General features: G+C 34.7%; 1 protein-coding gene across 5 annotated transcripts in view; it reads right to left on the bottom strand.

Annotated features, from left to right (window-relative positions):
- Nucleotides 1–3919: 3919 nt before the first annotated feature.
- LOC135583053 (uncharacterized) overlaps nt 3920–16115 on the bottom strand; it is a 30245-nt gene continuing 18049 nt past the window's right edge. For 2 of the 5 annotated variants that reach the window (XM_065098910.1, XM_065098909.1), the window contains 13 exons: nt 15884–15927; nt 12327–12416; nt 10225–10406; nt 9980–10088; nt 9762–9860; nt 9521–9664; nt 9264–9425; nt 8062–8280; nt 5836–6035; nt 5599–5758; nt 5062–5244; nt 4282–4464; nt 3920–4196 (listed from right to left, as the gene is read on the bottom strand). In XM_065098910.1, the coding sequence (XP_064954982.1) occupies nt 4113–4196; nt 4282–4464; nt 5062–5244; nt 5599–5758; nt 5836–6035; nt 8062–8280; nt 9264–9425; nt 9521–9664; nt 9762–9860; nt 9980–10088; nt 10225–10406; nt 12327–12416; nt 15884–15927 (1859 nt within the window). In that variant the 3' untranslated portion in view covers nt 3920–4112. Of the gene's footprint in view, nt 4197–4281; nt 4465–5061; nt 5245–5598; nt 5759–5835; nt 6036–8061; nt 8281–9263; nt 9426–9520; nt 9665–9761; nt 9861–9979; nt 10089–10224; nt 10407–12326; nt 12417–15883; nt 15928–16115 lie in introns of those variants that run through there. The other 3 variants (XM_065098911.1, XM_065098912.1, XM_065098914.1) reach the window with 3 other exon arrangements.

Raw genomic sequence — 16115 nt, forward strand, 5'->3', positions numbered from 1 at the left:
GATACCAATTGTTAGGATCAAGAGCGGGGTCGGCACTAAGAGAGGGGGGGTAAATTAGTGCAGCGGTAAAAACTACGTCGGTTTAAAAAACCTTCGTACGATAAAATCGTTTTCGACGAAAATCGTTTTCGACGAAAATCGTTTCGTAGAGATAACTTGAAAGCTTATGCGAGCGTAGGCGTTGTAAAAGCACAGTAAGGAGGAGAGGCAGTTTGCTATAAAAGTAAATTACTCGACGTAAATGCAAACCGATTTATAGTGGTTCGGTCGTCGTGACCTACATCCACTCCGTCGATTCCTCTTCCGTCGAGGCCACCGACATCCACTATCGATCTTCCTTTAATAAGCGAAGATCAACATTCTCTTTTTATTGGGTTTAGGAGATAACCCTTACACCCCCACTTACTCCTCTCTTAAACTATTCTAACACTTAGAACTTTGAGAGGAGCTCACACAAGATTGCAGCAGTGTTTCTTTCCTTTTTTACTCTCAATACTTGTGTGTTTTAACCAGGGATGAGAGGGGTATTTATAGGCTTCGAGTTGATTCGAACTTGGAGCCTAAAAACATCTCATCCCGGGTTTTCCGGGTATGGGCGGTACCACCGCCAGTGTCAGTTCTAACACTGGGCGGCACCACCGCCTGACACCCTGCCAGGGGCGGTACAACCGCCCATACTAGCAGTACCACCGCCTGACACAGTCTCGAAGACTTTGCCACGACGATGTCACTTCTTGGGACACTGTTTGGGCCTCTCATTGGGCCCAACACAGTCCTTACATGGGCCTAACTGACCCCTAATTGGGTTGCCCCAATTTCAATCCCAATTATGTGCTAATTACGAAATTTAAGATATTTCTTAAGCTAAACAAGTCCTCCCTATGTCTTGGTTTCTTTCGGCGAGCTTCCGGCGATCTTCTGGCGATCTCTCGGCAATGTTCCGGCGGACTCCCGGCAAGCTCCTGGGCTTCACGACGATTTTCTTGGCGAGTTCCGACGAGCTTCTCAGTTGGACTTTCGATGAACATTCGGACTTCCGACGAACTCTCGAACTCCCAACGAAATTGCGTCCTTGACTCCGGGACTTTATTTTGCTTCATGCTTTGCTACCGTAGTTAATCCTGCACATATAAAACACATTTCGATCTAGACAATTATTACTAAGCTTGAATCATGTTGTCCGGCATGTCATTGGTCCCTCAACGCATTGTCCTCTCTTGCGACCTATTGCCCAATCGGTCAGTTGACTCCACAACTCCGATATCCTTGGCACAATATTTGCTCTTCTTGGCCCGATGCTCGAATCCATAGCCCGAAGCCTTATGTTGATACGTCGACCGATCCTCCGGCTCGACATCCAATCTTCTGACATGTTTTCCTCCTGCCCAACATAATTCTTCCTGTTTTAATTATCTTATCTTGATCGAAGTATCCTGCATCACTCAAAATACAAATTAAATCATAAAACAATTATCAATTGGTTTCATCATCAAAATACGAGATTCAACACTATAAACAATGCTTTGTTTTGTTTACAGAGATTATAAAACTTGAGCTAGTTTTTTTGTTCCCTGTTTCTTGTTCCTTAAATGATCAATCTTATAGAATAAATTGAAAAATAGCTGTATTCTGATTCTTTCATAAAATAAATAGAAAAAGTCAAAATTACCCTTTGTATGGAATATTAAGTTGTTGTAAATCTTTCTGTCATATACGTCTTTATTTGATCCTTTAAATATCTTAATGTCTTTCTGTTATTACCTGTGTTATTGTTTGCAGGATGTTACCATGAAGATCATATCCTTTTTACAACAAGGACCTTGAGCTATTTGTGTTTTCTCTGCTAATGGCGTTATCTTGAATGTTCCACTACGTCAACCCGATTCAAGTGGCGGAACATTAACTTATGAGGTCTGTGTATCTCCTCACGTAGCAGGATGTTCTTTGATTTCTTTAGTCTGGTTAATTGTTAAATACTGTAGAGATGATCCAAAAGTTTTTCTTGCACATATTCCTGGTTGTGCTATACTAATAGAATTTAGCTGTCATATGATATGGCAAGAAATGGTTGTGATCACAGTAAAAAAGTTATTTAGGTTGCTCAAGTTTGTAGCTACTTGAACTAAATCTTTGCCTCTCCACAAAATCGGTAACTGAACTTGAGGTGTTGTATCCAGTGTAACATAGATTGGCTCGGAAGTATGATTGAAGTGTGATAGCTTGGCAAATAGATTACATGTGATATTTTATGAAAGAAAACAATAGCTTAGCAGCACAAATTCATGTAAAAATCTTGTGGTAAAATTTGAAGATAGAAGAACTTTAATTTACCACATGTAAGTTTTCACTTTTGAACATACATTGTATTGTTTGTGCCTTTTAGATGATCATGCAATGTTTGGCATTTCTTGATTTTTCAAAAAATTCAGGGCAATTGTAAAGTTTACACTGTAAACTTTACACAGTCAGCCGCTTGAGGTGAGAAAAGGATGGAATTTTTTTCTATTTAATTAAGCTTTTAGGATTTTGGCAAGTCCCTCTTTTCTCTGAATTTGGCTCTAGAATTAGGCACCAGTATTTATGGTCATTGTCAGATTATTATTAGCTGGTTGCAAGGTAGCATCAGATATAAAATGGAATGTTATCATTCTTGAGATGTTCTCTATACCCTATCCAGTATTAATGTTAGCAGGCTCGATCTTGGCCATTAACTCAATATGCAAAGTATTGGCAGTAATGCGATTCCTTAGAAGATGCAGTGTGATATAAACTGTTAGATTGATATGAATATGGAATATCCAAGTTGAATGTGCTGCATAGTGCATGACTTCCAAATATATTAAGGTAAAAGCATTTTTATTATGAACTCTATTGCATAAGTAGAATTTTAAGCATATTTAGGACAATGATATCCCATCCTGTCATGTTAACACACTCGCACCACTACTGTACTAGCCAAAAATTAGCAGCAGATGCTGATATTTAGGGCAAATGATTTCTGATTCTGTTATGTTAAAAATTTCATACAGAACCAAATGTTAACCGAATCAATATCTAAGCTTGACAGACCATCGTTAATAGTTTCACTTGGTCCTATGAGTCATACGTCTTGGTTCTTCACCTACTTAATTGATATTAGATACTGCATTCATTCCATGGATATCTTGGTGCGATTATTAGATTAGGTTTATCACTAATGCTTTCAAATGATTCTGTTATAAGTTCAAATTTGGTATGTGTTTAATATATTTAAAATTTTTATAAAATTTTATGATAATTCAAAATCATTTGATCATACAATATAAAGTGAATTGTGTGAAATTTAGATGAATTTTCAGGTTAAATATAGTTTGTATTGTAAGAGATTTTATCAAACTTTTTTGATAAATTAATATTATCATTTTTTTAGTTAAATAATATAAATATGAATTTAATTTTTAAAAAGCATATTTCGATTGATATGATTATCATGAGCTAAATATAAATATTTTATAAGTATAAAAATATATGAATTGTGATAAAAACATGTTTTCTATGACAGTGTGGGAATGCATGAATAAACATGAAATATTATATGTATAATGTACTACTTGAAAGTAATATATATATATATATATATATATATATATATATATATAATGATATATGATTTAATAATACTTGTATGAATCATGATATATGATATACAAGTATAAAATACACATAATTTTTTTATTTTTTAATAAGTTATACTTATTAAAAAAATCATAGGATGATATTAAATTATTATAATATAACATGATGCATTTTCATCTAAATAAAACTATAAAAGGTTTTATACTTATTAAGTAATTCATTATCATTTCTCATCAGATCTCATCACAAAATGCTCATAACTTATCATTTATATCTGCATTGGCATGATATATCAAATAATTCATTAAACCAAAGAAATTGTATAAAATTTTCTAGTACAAAATTTTCTTATATCATAACGTAACACAATTATTACTTTTATAATGCCAAAAAGAAGTCCTAAATGGAGCTGGAAAGCATACCGTAACACAATTATTACTTTTAACTTACCTTAAAATAAGAGGAGAGATGGGATTTTTGCTATTGATTGTGTGCACTCATGACATTAATGCCCTGGAAATATTGAGGACATGTTCTACGAACTCAATTTCCTTTTGGTATCTCTTACATTCATCCAAATCCTGGTTAATATCATAGAAGGGATGCTAATGAGTTCAATGGGAATAGATGAAGACTGCTTCCAAAGATGGGATGTTTATTTCATACCTTCTGGATTTCAATGGGAATAGATGAAGACTGCTTCCAAAGATTCAACCGAGCAAGGCTACCCACTTTGCCGTTCTCTTCAACCTTGCTACTACCTTCGAGTGAAGATATTCTATCTTCAAGGCTCTTCCTAGTAGAAGCAAACCAGTCAAGTTCATCAAACGACCTCTCTTGCCCTAATACCTGTCAGAATAAAACATCAGCAATATATTTCAACTTCACATCAAGTTTACCTTTAGCAACTGAAAGTTCTCTTCATTTTACCATTAAAGTACCATTAAACCAACATATGGTAAGACTAAACCAACATTTACGTAATCGAGTAAGCATGATAATGCAATCTATTTTACACCCATCACATCAGCATAAAATATTAGGCCTATCTAGAAATGGAGCAATGTGACTTGGATGGTGGATGATGAAACCTGCAAATCCAGCAGATCCTGTTGCAGTAATACAAAAACCGAAGTACCACAACAAAATAAGGGAAAAAAAAATCCTTTTGCAGTAATGCGCTGACAAATCTGTGTATAAATACTACAATAATTTCTTAATGATAAATAAATAAATAAACAAGACGTCTTTATGCAATGTCCTAAACAGATATTTTTACAGGTCCTTACTGGTGGCAGATGGCAGAGATGAATAGACCATGATTACCATTGCAGATGGCAGATAATATGCAAGTGTGCCTCAAAATTAACATGAAAATACTTTAGTCCATGTTTTACAAGGTCAAGGTAAGAATTCAATAGAATATACGTAACTTAACAAACAAACCTTAAGAGAAAAAGCAATTCCCATTAAGAAACTATCATGCATGTAAAGAGTACTTCCAGAATCATGCTCCTTCACCAACAGCTTATCCTTGTGACGAATTCTCGAATTTACCAAGTTTATTATAACAGAAGGAAACATCTGAAACAAATCTTTCATATTGTGATCCTTGCTAAACTCATGTTCCTACACATAACAATGTTCACAAAATCAGATAGACAATATATTTATGCATAAAAGTAGGTCTACAAAGGCATTTCTAAAGTATGAGGAAAAAGAAACATGCTTGTCTGTGTTTCAAGACCTTGTTACTAATAATAGTGTGTGCTTATGAATTCTACTGCTTACCATTCTGTAGATTATTACTAATTCTCAAACTCATTGCCAACAATGGCATGATTATTATGACCATTAGAAAAAAAAAAAAAAGAGAAAGGCCCAGTGGAAAAAATAAACAACAGTTACTATGACCATTAGAGAGTCATTTATGTAGTCTTACACCTGCAGTCTCACCAAGATGCATAAATAAACAACACTTACTTCTATAAATGTGGTTATAAAAGAAGAAAAAGATTTTATTCTTGCATCAGGCTCATAATTTTCCACTATTGCCTTATCAACCATCCTTCCAGCAGTAAGAATTTCACCGTCAAAACCAAGTTTCAGATAACTCTCCGCAAAGATCATGTCATTGGTGAATCTACAGTTAAATAAAATTGATTATGGGGGGTATATATCAAACATATGACAGATAAACTGAAAATTTTAAATTTATACCGAGAAATGTTGCAGCAATGGCGGGAACTTCCAGTTTGAAGAATTCTCATGAGTCCTAAAGCATTACCAATCTTCCTCATGATAAATTGGAGTTGTTCAAGGAAGCTCACTCCAATATCTCCCAATGCAAATTTTCCCAAAGCAAATCTTGGTTCTGCTTGTTGCCAAAAAGGGTATTCATTTGCTAATTCCTTGTCATTCTGCAAAAAAAATTTGAATCAACAATTCAAATATATTTTTAAAATGAACAAAATAAATAGAAAATGACATGCATAATACAAGCTTAGAATATGTAAAACTAATATCCAAAAGCATTTTTGATAAACACCAATGCAGCTTGAAGATCCTATAAAAATGTAAGACAGAAAACCAATTAATAATTTCTCAATGAACAAATCAAACAATTGTAAAAGAAATGTTGCCCTCAAAAGTGTAGACAAAAAAGAAAGATTTTTCACAACTAATACATGGACCATATGCCGGAACATATCTTGTAACAAATTATATACCTGGTATCTAGGGATTAAAAACTAGCCCATACGTTACGTTAGATATATGAAATTATACATGATTTTCATCTCCTAGGAGTTCAGAAAGTCCATAACCAGCTTTGATGAACTAATTTGTGAATGTGTTAAAAATGGATCTCCATGCAATGTGAATAATCCTTTAAGCTTTTGCGGCTTGTCATTCAACATCATGATGGAGCTTTTCATCTAAAAGGTAGAGCAATTGGAAACATTAACCAAGAAGGGTCAAATTTGAAGCAGATGCTTATTACCTTCCATATTGACACCAAATCTCAGAAGATAAAAGTACACCATTTTTTTTTTGTGTGTATACATCAGCCTCAGAAGCAAGTTGGTCATGCCAGAATATTCAGCTGAATGACATCAAAGTACAACAGCAGAAAAGATCCTACTAGTCTTGGGCTGTTAGCCATTATCTCTATTATCAAATGCCAAATCAAAATTGGTCTGATGATAACCCATTCCACTGGTAAAAAGTTGACATCAGGACTGAAAGCAATTAGAAGGCCATAATTAACAGATGAGTTGATCAAGATGCTCCATTTTTTTTAATCTCTCCATTTTTCAGTTCATTTTGGCATCTGCTTTCCATATTTCAAAAGCTCTCTTGGTATATCAATATACACAACTGGAACTGAAGAAGCTATCTATGTACAGGTAGGTAAGCTGAAGTCATGGTCCATCACTCCATCAATTACATGTACAAAGACCAGGAAAAATTGGGAACCCTTTATCTGAAAAATACAATATGGTTTTATCGGGAAGTGGTGAAAATAAATATGAAAATAATTTTCTATGGTAAGTTATGGCATGGTAGATATTTTCCTCCAAAGATAGACATATCAAACAACTCTGACAAAGAGCAGCCTTTCTCCAGCTTATAAAGGCACCCTTAACAACAGTGATTTTGAGATTAGTGTTACCTTAAGTTGGATACTGGATCTCAAATACATTCTGGGTTGATCCTTGGCTGGAGGAAAGGCCACCAGCTGACTATTATAATGGCTCATTAGAAGATAAGTACTGGTAAGATGGGTTTTAAGAATTGCAATTCTAAGATTGAAGCAAATCCTCTTTATCCAATGCCTATCCACCAAGCTGCCTAGTTCCAGGCCAATCAAGATAGTGATTTTATCTGTTGGACATGAGGTATATATCTTGTATGTCTTCACCTGAGGAACACTACGGAAGGCTAAAACAGGGAATTTTTTCAGAGAATCACAATAGAAGCTGATGGCATTGTAGGTAGATCAATTATAAACCTTCCAGAATGAAGAATAGTGTGACACAAAATGTAATGCAGTTTGATACCTTCAGTGATTTGTTAAAGCCTTCAGCTTATCTGTATTTCTTTCCCTTTTCTGTTTCTCTTGCATACATGTTTTATATCCTTAATGAAACTATTTATGGGCTTAACATTCGTGTCAAAAGAAAAAAAAAGTTGGATAGATGGATCTGACTGGATGGAAAACTAGAAAAAAGAAAAAATCAAAGAAATAGATTTCTCAATGACATAATATGGAAAAATAATATAAAAAAATAGGTCATAAATATTATCAATGAATCTTAAAAATACAGGAACTGCCAAACAAATAAATTAAATGATCAACTGGTAAGAACACGAAGTGCAGCCTACACAAGAGATGACAAAATTTTCCTAAATTAAGTTCTATAATTCCATCTACTGAAAGTATACCTTCAAGAAGATGTGATCTTTTGATGAACCTGTCCAAAATTTATCTTGAAGCAACTGAGATAAAATTGTAAACATCTGCTTTAGTAATTGAGATACTGAATCTGAAGCCTTGCATATTCTGCTTAGACTATGAATAGCAATTGAACGTGCAATGTCTTCCACACCGATCAACCTTAAGTTCTTCTTGTTCTGACCTTTTGGGACGTTCTCGACAAATACCTGTATGAATTAAGATTGGGAGTAATTAGAACTATCTAGACCGCTCCTCAACAATGCAGAGAAATCATGTTATAATGACAAAAAAAGAACTTTCTAGCTGCAATCTTTTGCCTTAATGATGTTACAGAAATAAATGCAACAAAACATGTGACTCCACAAAAAGACATTATAACTCTTCTCTACCAAAACATGTCTTTGTTTGTTTATTTATTTGCTATTCAAATCAAAACATCATATTTTTTCCTCTTTACAGTATAGATGACTTTGCAGACAAGGCAATGGATTTAGAGGCAGCAACCCTCATAGGTAGTTATAATTTATCAAAAATAAACATCTTGTAAACTGGATTTTCCAGGTTAATTACATCCCAGCCACTGTTCAAGGTTTAGTATGCCCAATACGAGCAATAACAGGAATCCCTGTTAGTTTTCTTGTACTCATGGCATTGGCAACAATTCAAAAAAGGAAAAACTCAAGTATGATTATGCCCACACATATAATGACAGAAATGCATACCACTTTGTCAAAACAGGATGCACAAACAAATACAAGGACACAAACAGATTAAAATCCAATGTATTGATATCTTGTAGTATCACTCCTGCAACCCCTTTCTTCCTTCTTACAGGGCAATCATTACACACTCAGATCCATAACTGAACAAAATTTCCTCCAAGTTCAGGTACAAGTCCTTTTTCCTACCAATAGTCCTAGCTGCTTATCAAAGCTCTCCTTTCTTGTCCTACATGAACTAGTACATTTAGAAGCTCCATAGTGAGAATGCATTGGATAATTACTACCAAATATCAACCATAAATCCAAAACCATAATATTAATCATCTTAATATGGATCGTAAGGCAAAGGACTAGCTGCAAACACTTCTTCATCAAGACAACCATTATGACATAGCTTAGTTGTAGTACATAAAATAAGTATCATTTCGGAACCATTCAAATATCAGACAACAATAACTACTGAATACCTGGTTATAAATGTTATAAGAATAATTCTCCACAAATGCATGGAGATCTTGGACTATTTCATTAATGTCAATGTTGTGAGACACAGAATTCCCAACAAAATGGATATCATCTAACAATAAACCATATTTCAGCCCAGCTAGCAGCTGCATCTCTAAGTATATCTGAGGATCAGAATAGGTGAGATAAGCAAGCAGTACCAGATTCACACAAAAGTTATCTAATTCGCCCTTAAAATGGAAGTCAAGCACTACCATACCTTCCTGTCATATGTCGACATAGTCGAATGATTATAGAAGGCAGAACTCAAATAACTCCCAACGAGTGAACTTATATCAATCAACTTGGAAGGGAGTAGCAAAGGTTTGATCTGTAAGTACCAAGAAAGATTCCGCACACCAGTCTAATAAAAAAACACATACCACAAAAATTAGTAGCCAGAAAATAAAGATAAAGATAGCCACAAAAATTATTATATACATTTTATAAACCTCAATTACCTTCGTTGGGTTTACAACCACAGATCCTTTTAAATAAGTTGAATGAACATGAAGGCGAAGATCAGTCTCAATATCTCTACAAAGAGGGCCAACAATTTCCTGTTTCAAAAAAGAGTATAAAGTCATAGATAATAACCACTACAAGATGAAAGTAACATAAAGATTTGGAAAAATTCTGTCATGGAGACTGAGCAGATCAAATGTTATCATTAGCGCACATTTTTCACACCATATTCAATTTGTTTTTCATATGCTTCAAGAGTAAGTTTGCCGACATGCCCAAGCTTAAGAAGCCTTAGTCCATCTGAAAATGCATCAACAAGATACCTGACAAAGCAGAATATCACTATATATAGAGAAAGGAAGCATTTATTAATTTATATTCAATATCATCCATTATATTCATCTTTACTAATTTTACTATATTCAGCACAATGACAAACATTCTCATAAGAGCACTTACTGTATCCATGGAAATCTTTTGACATCCATATAAACCATGGAGAAGAGATTTCCCATCATCTCCCTTCTCCAATACAAGAAGCTACAATCCATAACATCAGCAATAATATTATGAAAGTTTGCTACTGTCCCAAGTTTCAATGTCAACTTTCCAACCCTTAAAAGATCAAGATCCAAAGAGCCCTGCCTCAAGATATGAAAGAGGATATTGAGATTTTGTCAAAGCAAATAATAACAGGATCATGCAAGCCTCTAAACTATGTAAATGAGATCATAAAATGAGAATAATGTAAATCTTATTAAAAGTGATATCCATACTAGTCAAAAGTAGCAAACTAATTGATACTCATATTAAAAGATGATCAAATCCTACATACCCGAAACAGTAGCCACAAAGGGGCAGCATCTTATTTTAAGGCTAATATATTGCAGGTAACTGGGAGCTGTATCAGAGTACCAATAGAAAGTGCATGTTTTACTGCATGATTCCAACTATTTACATCCATTGCAATGATATTTTTACACCATCGATCTCTACAAAAGGCAACATCAATTGTAATATATTTCTTAGATATTCTTGCACCAGTAATCTTATTTGATTTGCCTCATACCACTAGAGCATCCATAGGTCACATTCAGAAACATCAAGACCACCTACACATTTTCCTCATTTTGTTCAAATTGGAAAATTTGGACTTAAGAAAGCAGTAGGCGATAGCAAAACTATGACACAAAATGGCACACTCTGGAAAGTTCAAGAAGAAACAACAAGAACCGTCGGGCTTTGATTGCTACTAGCCTTTGGTAGATCTGGCATGCAAAGAATGATATGATTTTTAATCAGGTTGTCTCCTCTCCTAGTAAGATTTTACACAGAACAATTGCAGCAATCCTTGCTAATGATGAGGCCAAATTACCTTATTGTGTTCTGCTTGAAAAATTTTCAGGTGGGGTGGGCTAAGTTGAACTGTGTTGGCTCTATTAAAGAGTCATGTGAGAGAGGTATTGGTTTTATTGTTTGAAGCGACACTAGTGACCCTTTATTGGCTGGGTGCAGGTTCATGAAAGCACATGGGGTCCTGTGTGAAGCTGCAGCAATGCGGGAGGGTTTATGTGTTGTAGTTTCTGATGGTGTAAGGAATATCCAAATTAAATCTGAATCGACAGCAGTTGTTTCTATGATAGACAAGAAACGTGTTGCTCCTTGGTCGCTACTCAATATTATGGATGCCATCTGATTTTTGTTGGGATCCTTTGAGGTATATTCTGTCAATCATGTATATAGAGAAGCTAACCGTGTGGCCTATTGGCTGGCCAACCATGCTATAACGACTAAAGCTTCTTTTTAGAGAGAGGAATGACCCTCTCATCTTTTATCTTTGATTCGCTCTAATGCTAAGGGCGACTTTTGTACTCGTCTGATTTAAGCAATATAACTTTCCTTTTGAGTAAAAAAAATACTACCTAGGAACAAAGAGGATATAGAAAAAGAAGCATATGCAATAACCAAATACAAGTTTAAACACATGCAAGCAATTCATATCATGAAGGATTAATGTCCTTCAAAATCAAGCAATGTCATCTGGGGCTAACCAGCCATATGAGTCGTGGGTCATACCGGTCGGTACTAATGTACCACATGTTGGTACGTAGGTAACCTAAAATAGGGTTTTTCTCCTATATTTTTGGTATACAAATTATATTTAATTTGATGGAAAATTGAATGAGAGTGAAAGTGAATGACCATTGCCAAAACAGGTCCAATGGTCAATTTGACCATTGCCAAAAAAGGTCCAATGGTCAATTTGACCATTGGGACTTGGTTTGACTACAGAGGAGATTGGTACATCAAAACCTAATCATTATCGACCCATATATTATAACGACCAAGTTCCAACCATATCGAGCAATACAAGAGGCACACCACCTGAAACAGGCTGGTCTGCACACCAATCAGCTGGCGGACTGATATGGTCTGTATTACCTGTTTTGTACCGTATTGGATGGTACATCAATGATCCAACCACGTTCAAAATTGTATAAGAAAAATAACACAACTATATGATAGAATCTTGAGTGTTAATTATCTAATTAGCTACTTACAATGCTTTGTAGAACATTCAAAGTGTTCAAGAGTATAAGATGTCTTTGATGACTACCTCCTCCTTGAAGCATTTGCAAGGACATAGAAACCTGAAAGTATACATGAAAATTTCCAGCATAAGAACATGTAAGACTTGCTAAGATCTATAGAAGCCTGCTAGATAATAGTCAACTGACGGAAAGGGCCTCAACAAAACTATATAGTAAAAGAAATTGAAAGCTGATATTTATCAACCAGCTAAGACAAACAAAATACTAACACAGAATATAGACAGCAAGAAGCATGCTTAAGCAAACTGATGAGAGTTTCCCCTCAGAAAATTTATCTTCTGATGTTTGATTGATAAGAAAACTATAAAAAAGGTAGGGAAAACTGTTTTCCAGATTTTCTAGAGAAGTCAATGTTTTCACTTGCAAGATTTTGTTCTCCCTGAACAACAAAAAGAAATATTTAAAATGTCTTTCGATGACTTCTCCCAAAATATCCCAGAGAAAGTTTTACATCCTTCTTGCTTTCCAAACATTAAAAAATATATATTTTCATGTCCTTTTTCTACAATCTAATGCACAACTTAGTTTTTTCTCCATGAAAAATGTTTTACAGTGGAAAATCTCTTTTCACATATTTCCTTGCAACTAAGCATACAAAATTATTCAGGAAAGAGAGAAATTTAAGAAACTGATCATGACCAGCTAAAGAGTTTACTTTAGCATCAACTGAGATACTAAAATATATTGTTGTTTGACTCCACTGATGCAGTTCCAAAAAGACGTTGCATTACACAGGTGATTGTGGTGTAGCTTAGAGCATATGCACTTGCATGTGTGGTACACATTAAAACAATAAAAAATACAATAAGGTATTGAAAAATAGAGAATTGCATGCTACTGTCAAATCAAGAACTTACAGAATGATATTCATATTTCCTAAAAATTTATTGAAGTGATACAAATTACAAGATACATATAAATGTATATAAGATTAAAATGTTATGATTGACCATGTTCTATGAATTATGAAGAACATGATAATTGAAACCAAGAATTTAAGTTTCAATGTCTCAGTTTGAAATTGGTTTCAGTAACCTATCGGATGGGCAGGTTATACTGGTATATACTACCGGTATACCTAACCTGCACCGCCAAATAATAAATTAATAGTAAAAAAAATATATATATATTATACCAGTGCCTAACTATATGTTTCAGTCAGTATGAGTAATTGATTGGACCAATCCATATGCACTAGCAGAGTCAAGATTTGAGATCCTCGTAGAAACAATAGCAATAGAACATGAGGGTGTATATATACATATAAACACAGACGTGTGTGTGTATATATATGTGTGTGTGTGTGTGCGTGTGTGCTGCTGCATAAGAGACCGCGTAAAGGCCATGCATGCCATATTATTCTTCATATTGATCACATAAATATATGTGACATAATAGTCTGCATTTTAGAACAATAATCCTACAACTGCTCATATACAAAATCATGACTTATAGTTGTGAGAAAATGCAATGGATAAATTTTATAGTTGATGATAATAAAAGCACTAGGGATAGCAGTCAGAAATAAGGTAGACAAAGAGCTCTACCAAAAAAATCTTTTTCATAATTGCTTCCCCCAAAAGGCCAAAAAAATCAATTAAGATAAAGACAATCTGCATACAGGGATCATCCCATTGAATGCTTCACCTATCATGATGCAATTGCTTATATGCACAAGAGAGGTTATGCAGAACATTATAATAGATAATTTTATGTTTGGTTTTGTATCCTGATGAAATACCAATTTCAATAGCGGCAAGAATTAGAGTCAATTATATACAGTTGATTTAACTTTAATGATGCTTGACAGGGGACTGATACGTGGACCGCCCTCTATCGAGCAATACCATAACCCCTGTATCGAGCGATACAGGGTCTATACCGAACGATAATGGTCGAAATCCAACTACTACCGACCTATACCGATCGGATTTCGATCATTACCGATCAAGGGTTGAGATCGCCCTATTTCAAACAATCAAATTGACCGTTTGAACCATAAGAAAGGGTTTTTAAACCCTTTCCTCTCCCCTCTTTCAACTCATATCACTCTCTCAATCTCTTCAATTCTCTTAAACTCATTCTCACCCACATCTCTCTCTCTCATTCTCACATTTTCACTCTTCTAAATTATGATTTGTGAATTGGATCAAATTTGGGAGGATTAAGAGGAAGATTCCCCTCAGTTAGAATGTGGTGGAAGGAGTCGGACAACATTGAGTCAGACTGCTCAAGGAACTAGAGATACTTAATCATCATAGTCGTCCGCCTAGCGTGCAAAGGTAAAGGCAGTAGCATCAGTCATACCATTAGAAAGAATCGAGTCGAGCGATAAAACACATTCTCAATCGCACTCAACAACCCACTCAATCTAGAGACATGAAGTGACGTGGACGACAGTGCATCAATTGATGATGGCGATGACATTGGGGAGTCGATGGTCCCATTTACACAATTTGAGGGTGGTGCATGGATTGAGTAGTATTTTACATATGTCACCCAAGATTCAGATCATGAAAATCAATGAGATACTTGTCAAGTTTATACATGGAAGGGGAAGGAGAAGGTAGTGAATGATTTTGAGTAGATGCAACATAGCCTACACGAAGTAGATACAAAACGAAGCTCATCGTATTCACAAATGTTGTATTATGGAGAATCTTATGGCCAACGACAATATGATAATAGTTGGTCATACTTCTCCAAGCCGCCTCAGACATATGTGGTTCATGACGATCGGACTACAATCATTACCACATTGATGCACCAATGGCATGACGTTTATCAGTACACTATATCGTGGGATCAATTTTAGGATTGAGTTTGATAAACATATTATATTGATATACAGATACATAGGATCAAAAACCCTGATCCACCGCCCATGAAGTTCCGTCGTTCTCTTTGATGGTAGAATCACGTATATCTATCGATTGATTACTTAATTCATTTAAGTCTTAAAGTTCAAGTTGTTTAAAAAATAATATAACAATTCAAATAATTTCTTTGTAGATAATTCAATATTAACGGAAGGACGATCTGAAATGTACCACAAAGCTACTCCTTAAAGCTCGAAAAATATATATATCATTATCCTTTCCTAATTTATATTATTTTTACTAAAATTATACTAAAATTATATTTTTTTCAACTTAAAAACCTTAATCTAATTTTTTTTTCTATTTTTCAGGTATTTTTGGAGTTATTTTTGATGATTTTGGGTGTACCATCGATAAGCCTCGGTACGTACCATACCGACACCTAGTTGGTACATCGGTATAGACCGAAATTACAAACCTTGAATTCAACTTTCTAACTTAATAAGAGTATCTATTCCTATTCATTCAGTCATTGCATGATGCAACACAAATTAAGTAATTTGACCAAGTTTATATGCCAACAGAAACCAAAACGAGTCCAACAAGTAAGACATATGGAAAAGAGGATATTCATCAAATATGTAATATATATCACATGTATATTTATTTGGTTCAGATCATACTAACCAATGAAAGAGAATCTATAAGCTTTGTGTCTGTCTCTTTGCTACCTAAAGAGAAATAGCAACGAATGACTCAGTCATAATAGGGCAATGCACAAGAACTGAAGCTGCAGATTGAATATAAACTTCAAAGAAGCTAAGGTACTCGAGCACTATAAGATATTTCATCCAAGTAGACCCATGACAACTGCATGATAAGGAATACAAGGTTTGAATACACTCTCTGAAATTTTGAT

The sequence above is a fragment of the Musa acuminata genome, chromosome BXJ2-3 (assembly GCF_036884655.1).
Source record: "Musa acuminata AAA Group cultivar baxijiao chromosome BXJ2-3, Cavendish_Baxijiao_AAA, whole genome shotgun sequence".
In the NCBI taxonomy this organism is placed as follows: domain Eukaryota; kingdom Viridiplantae; phylum Streptophyta; class Magnoliopsida; order Zingiberales; family Musaceae; genus Musa; species Musa acuminata.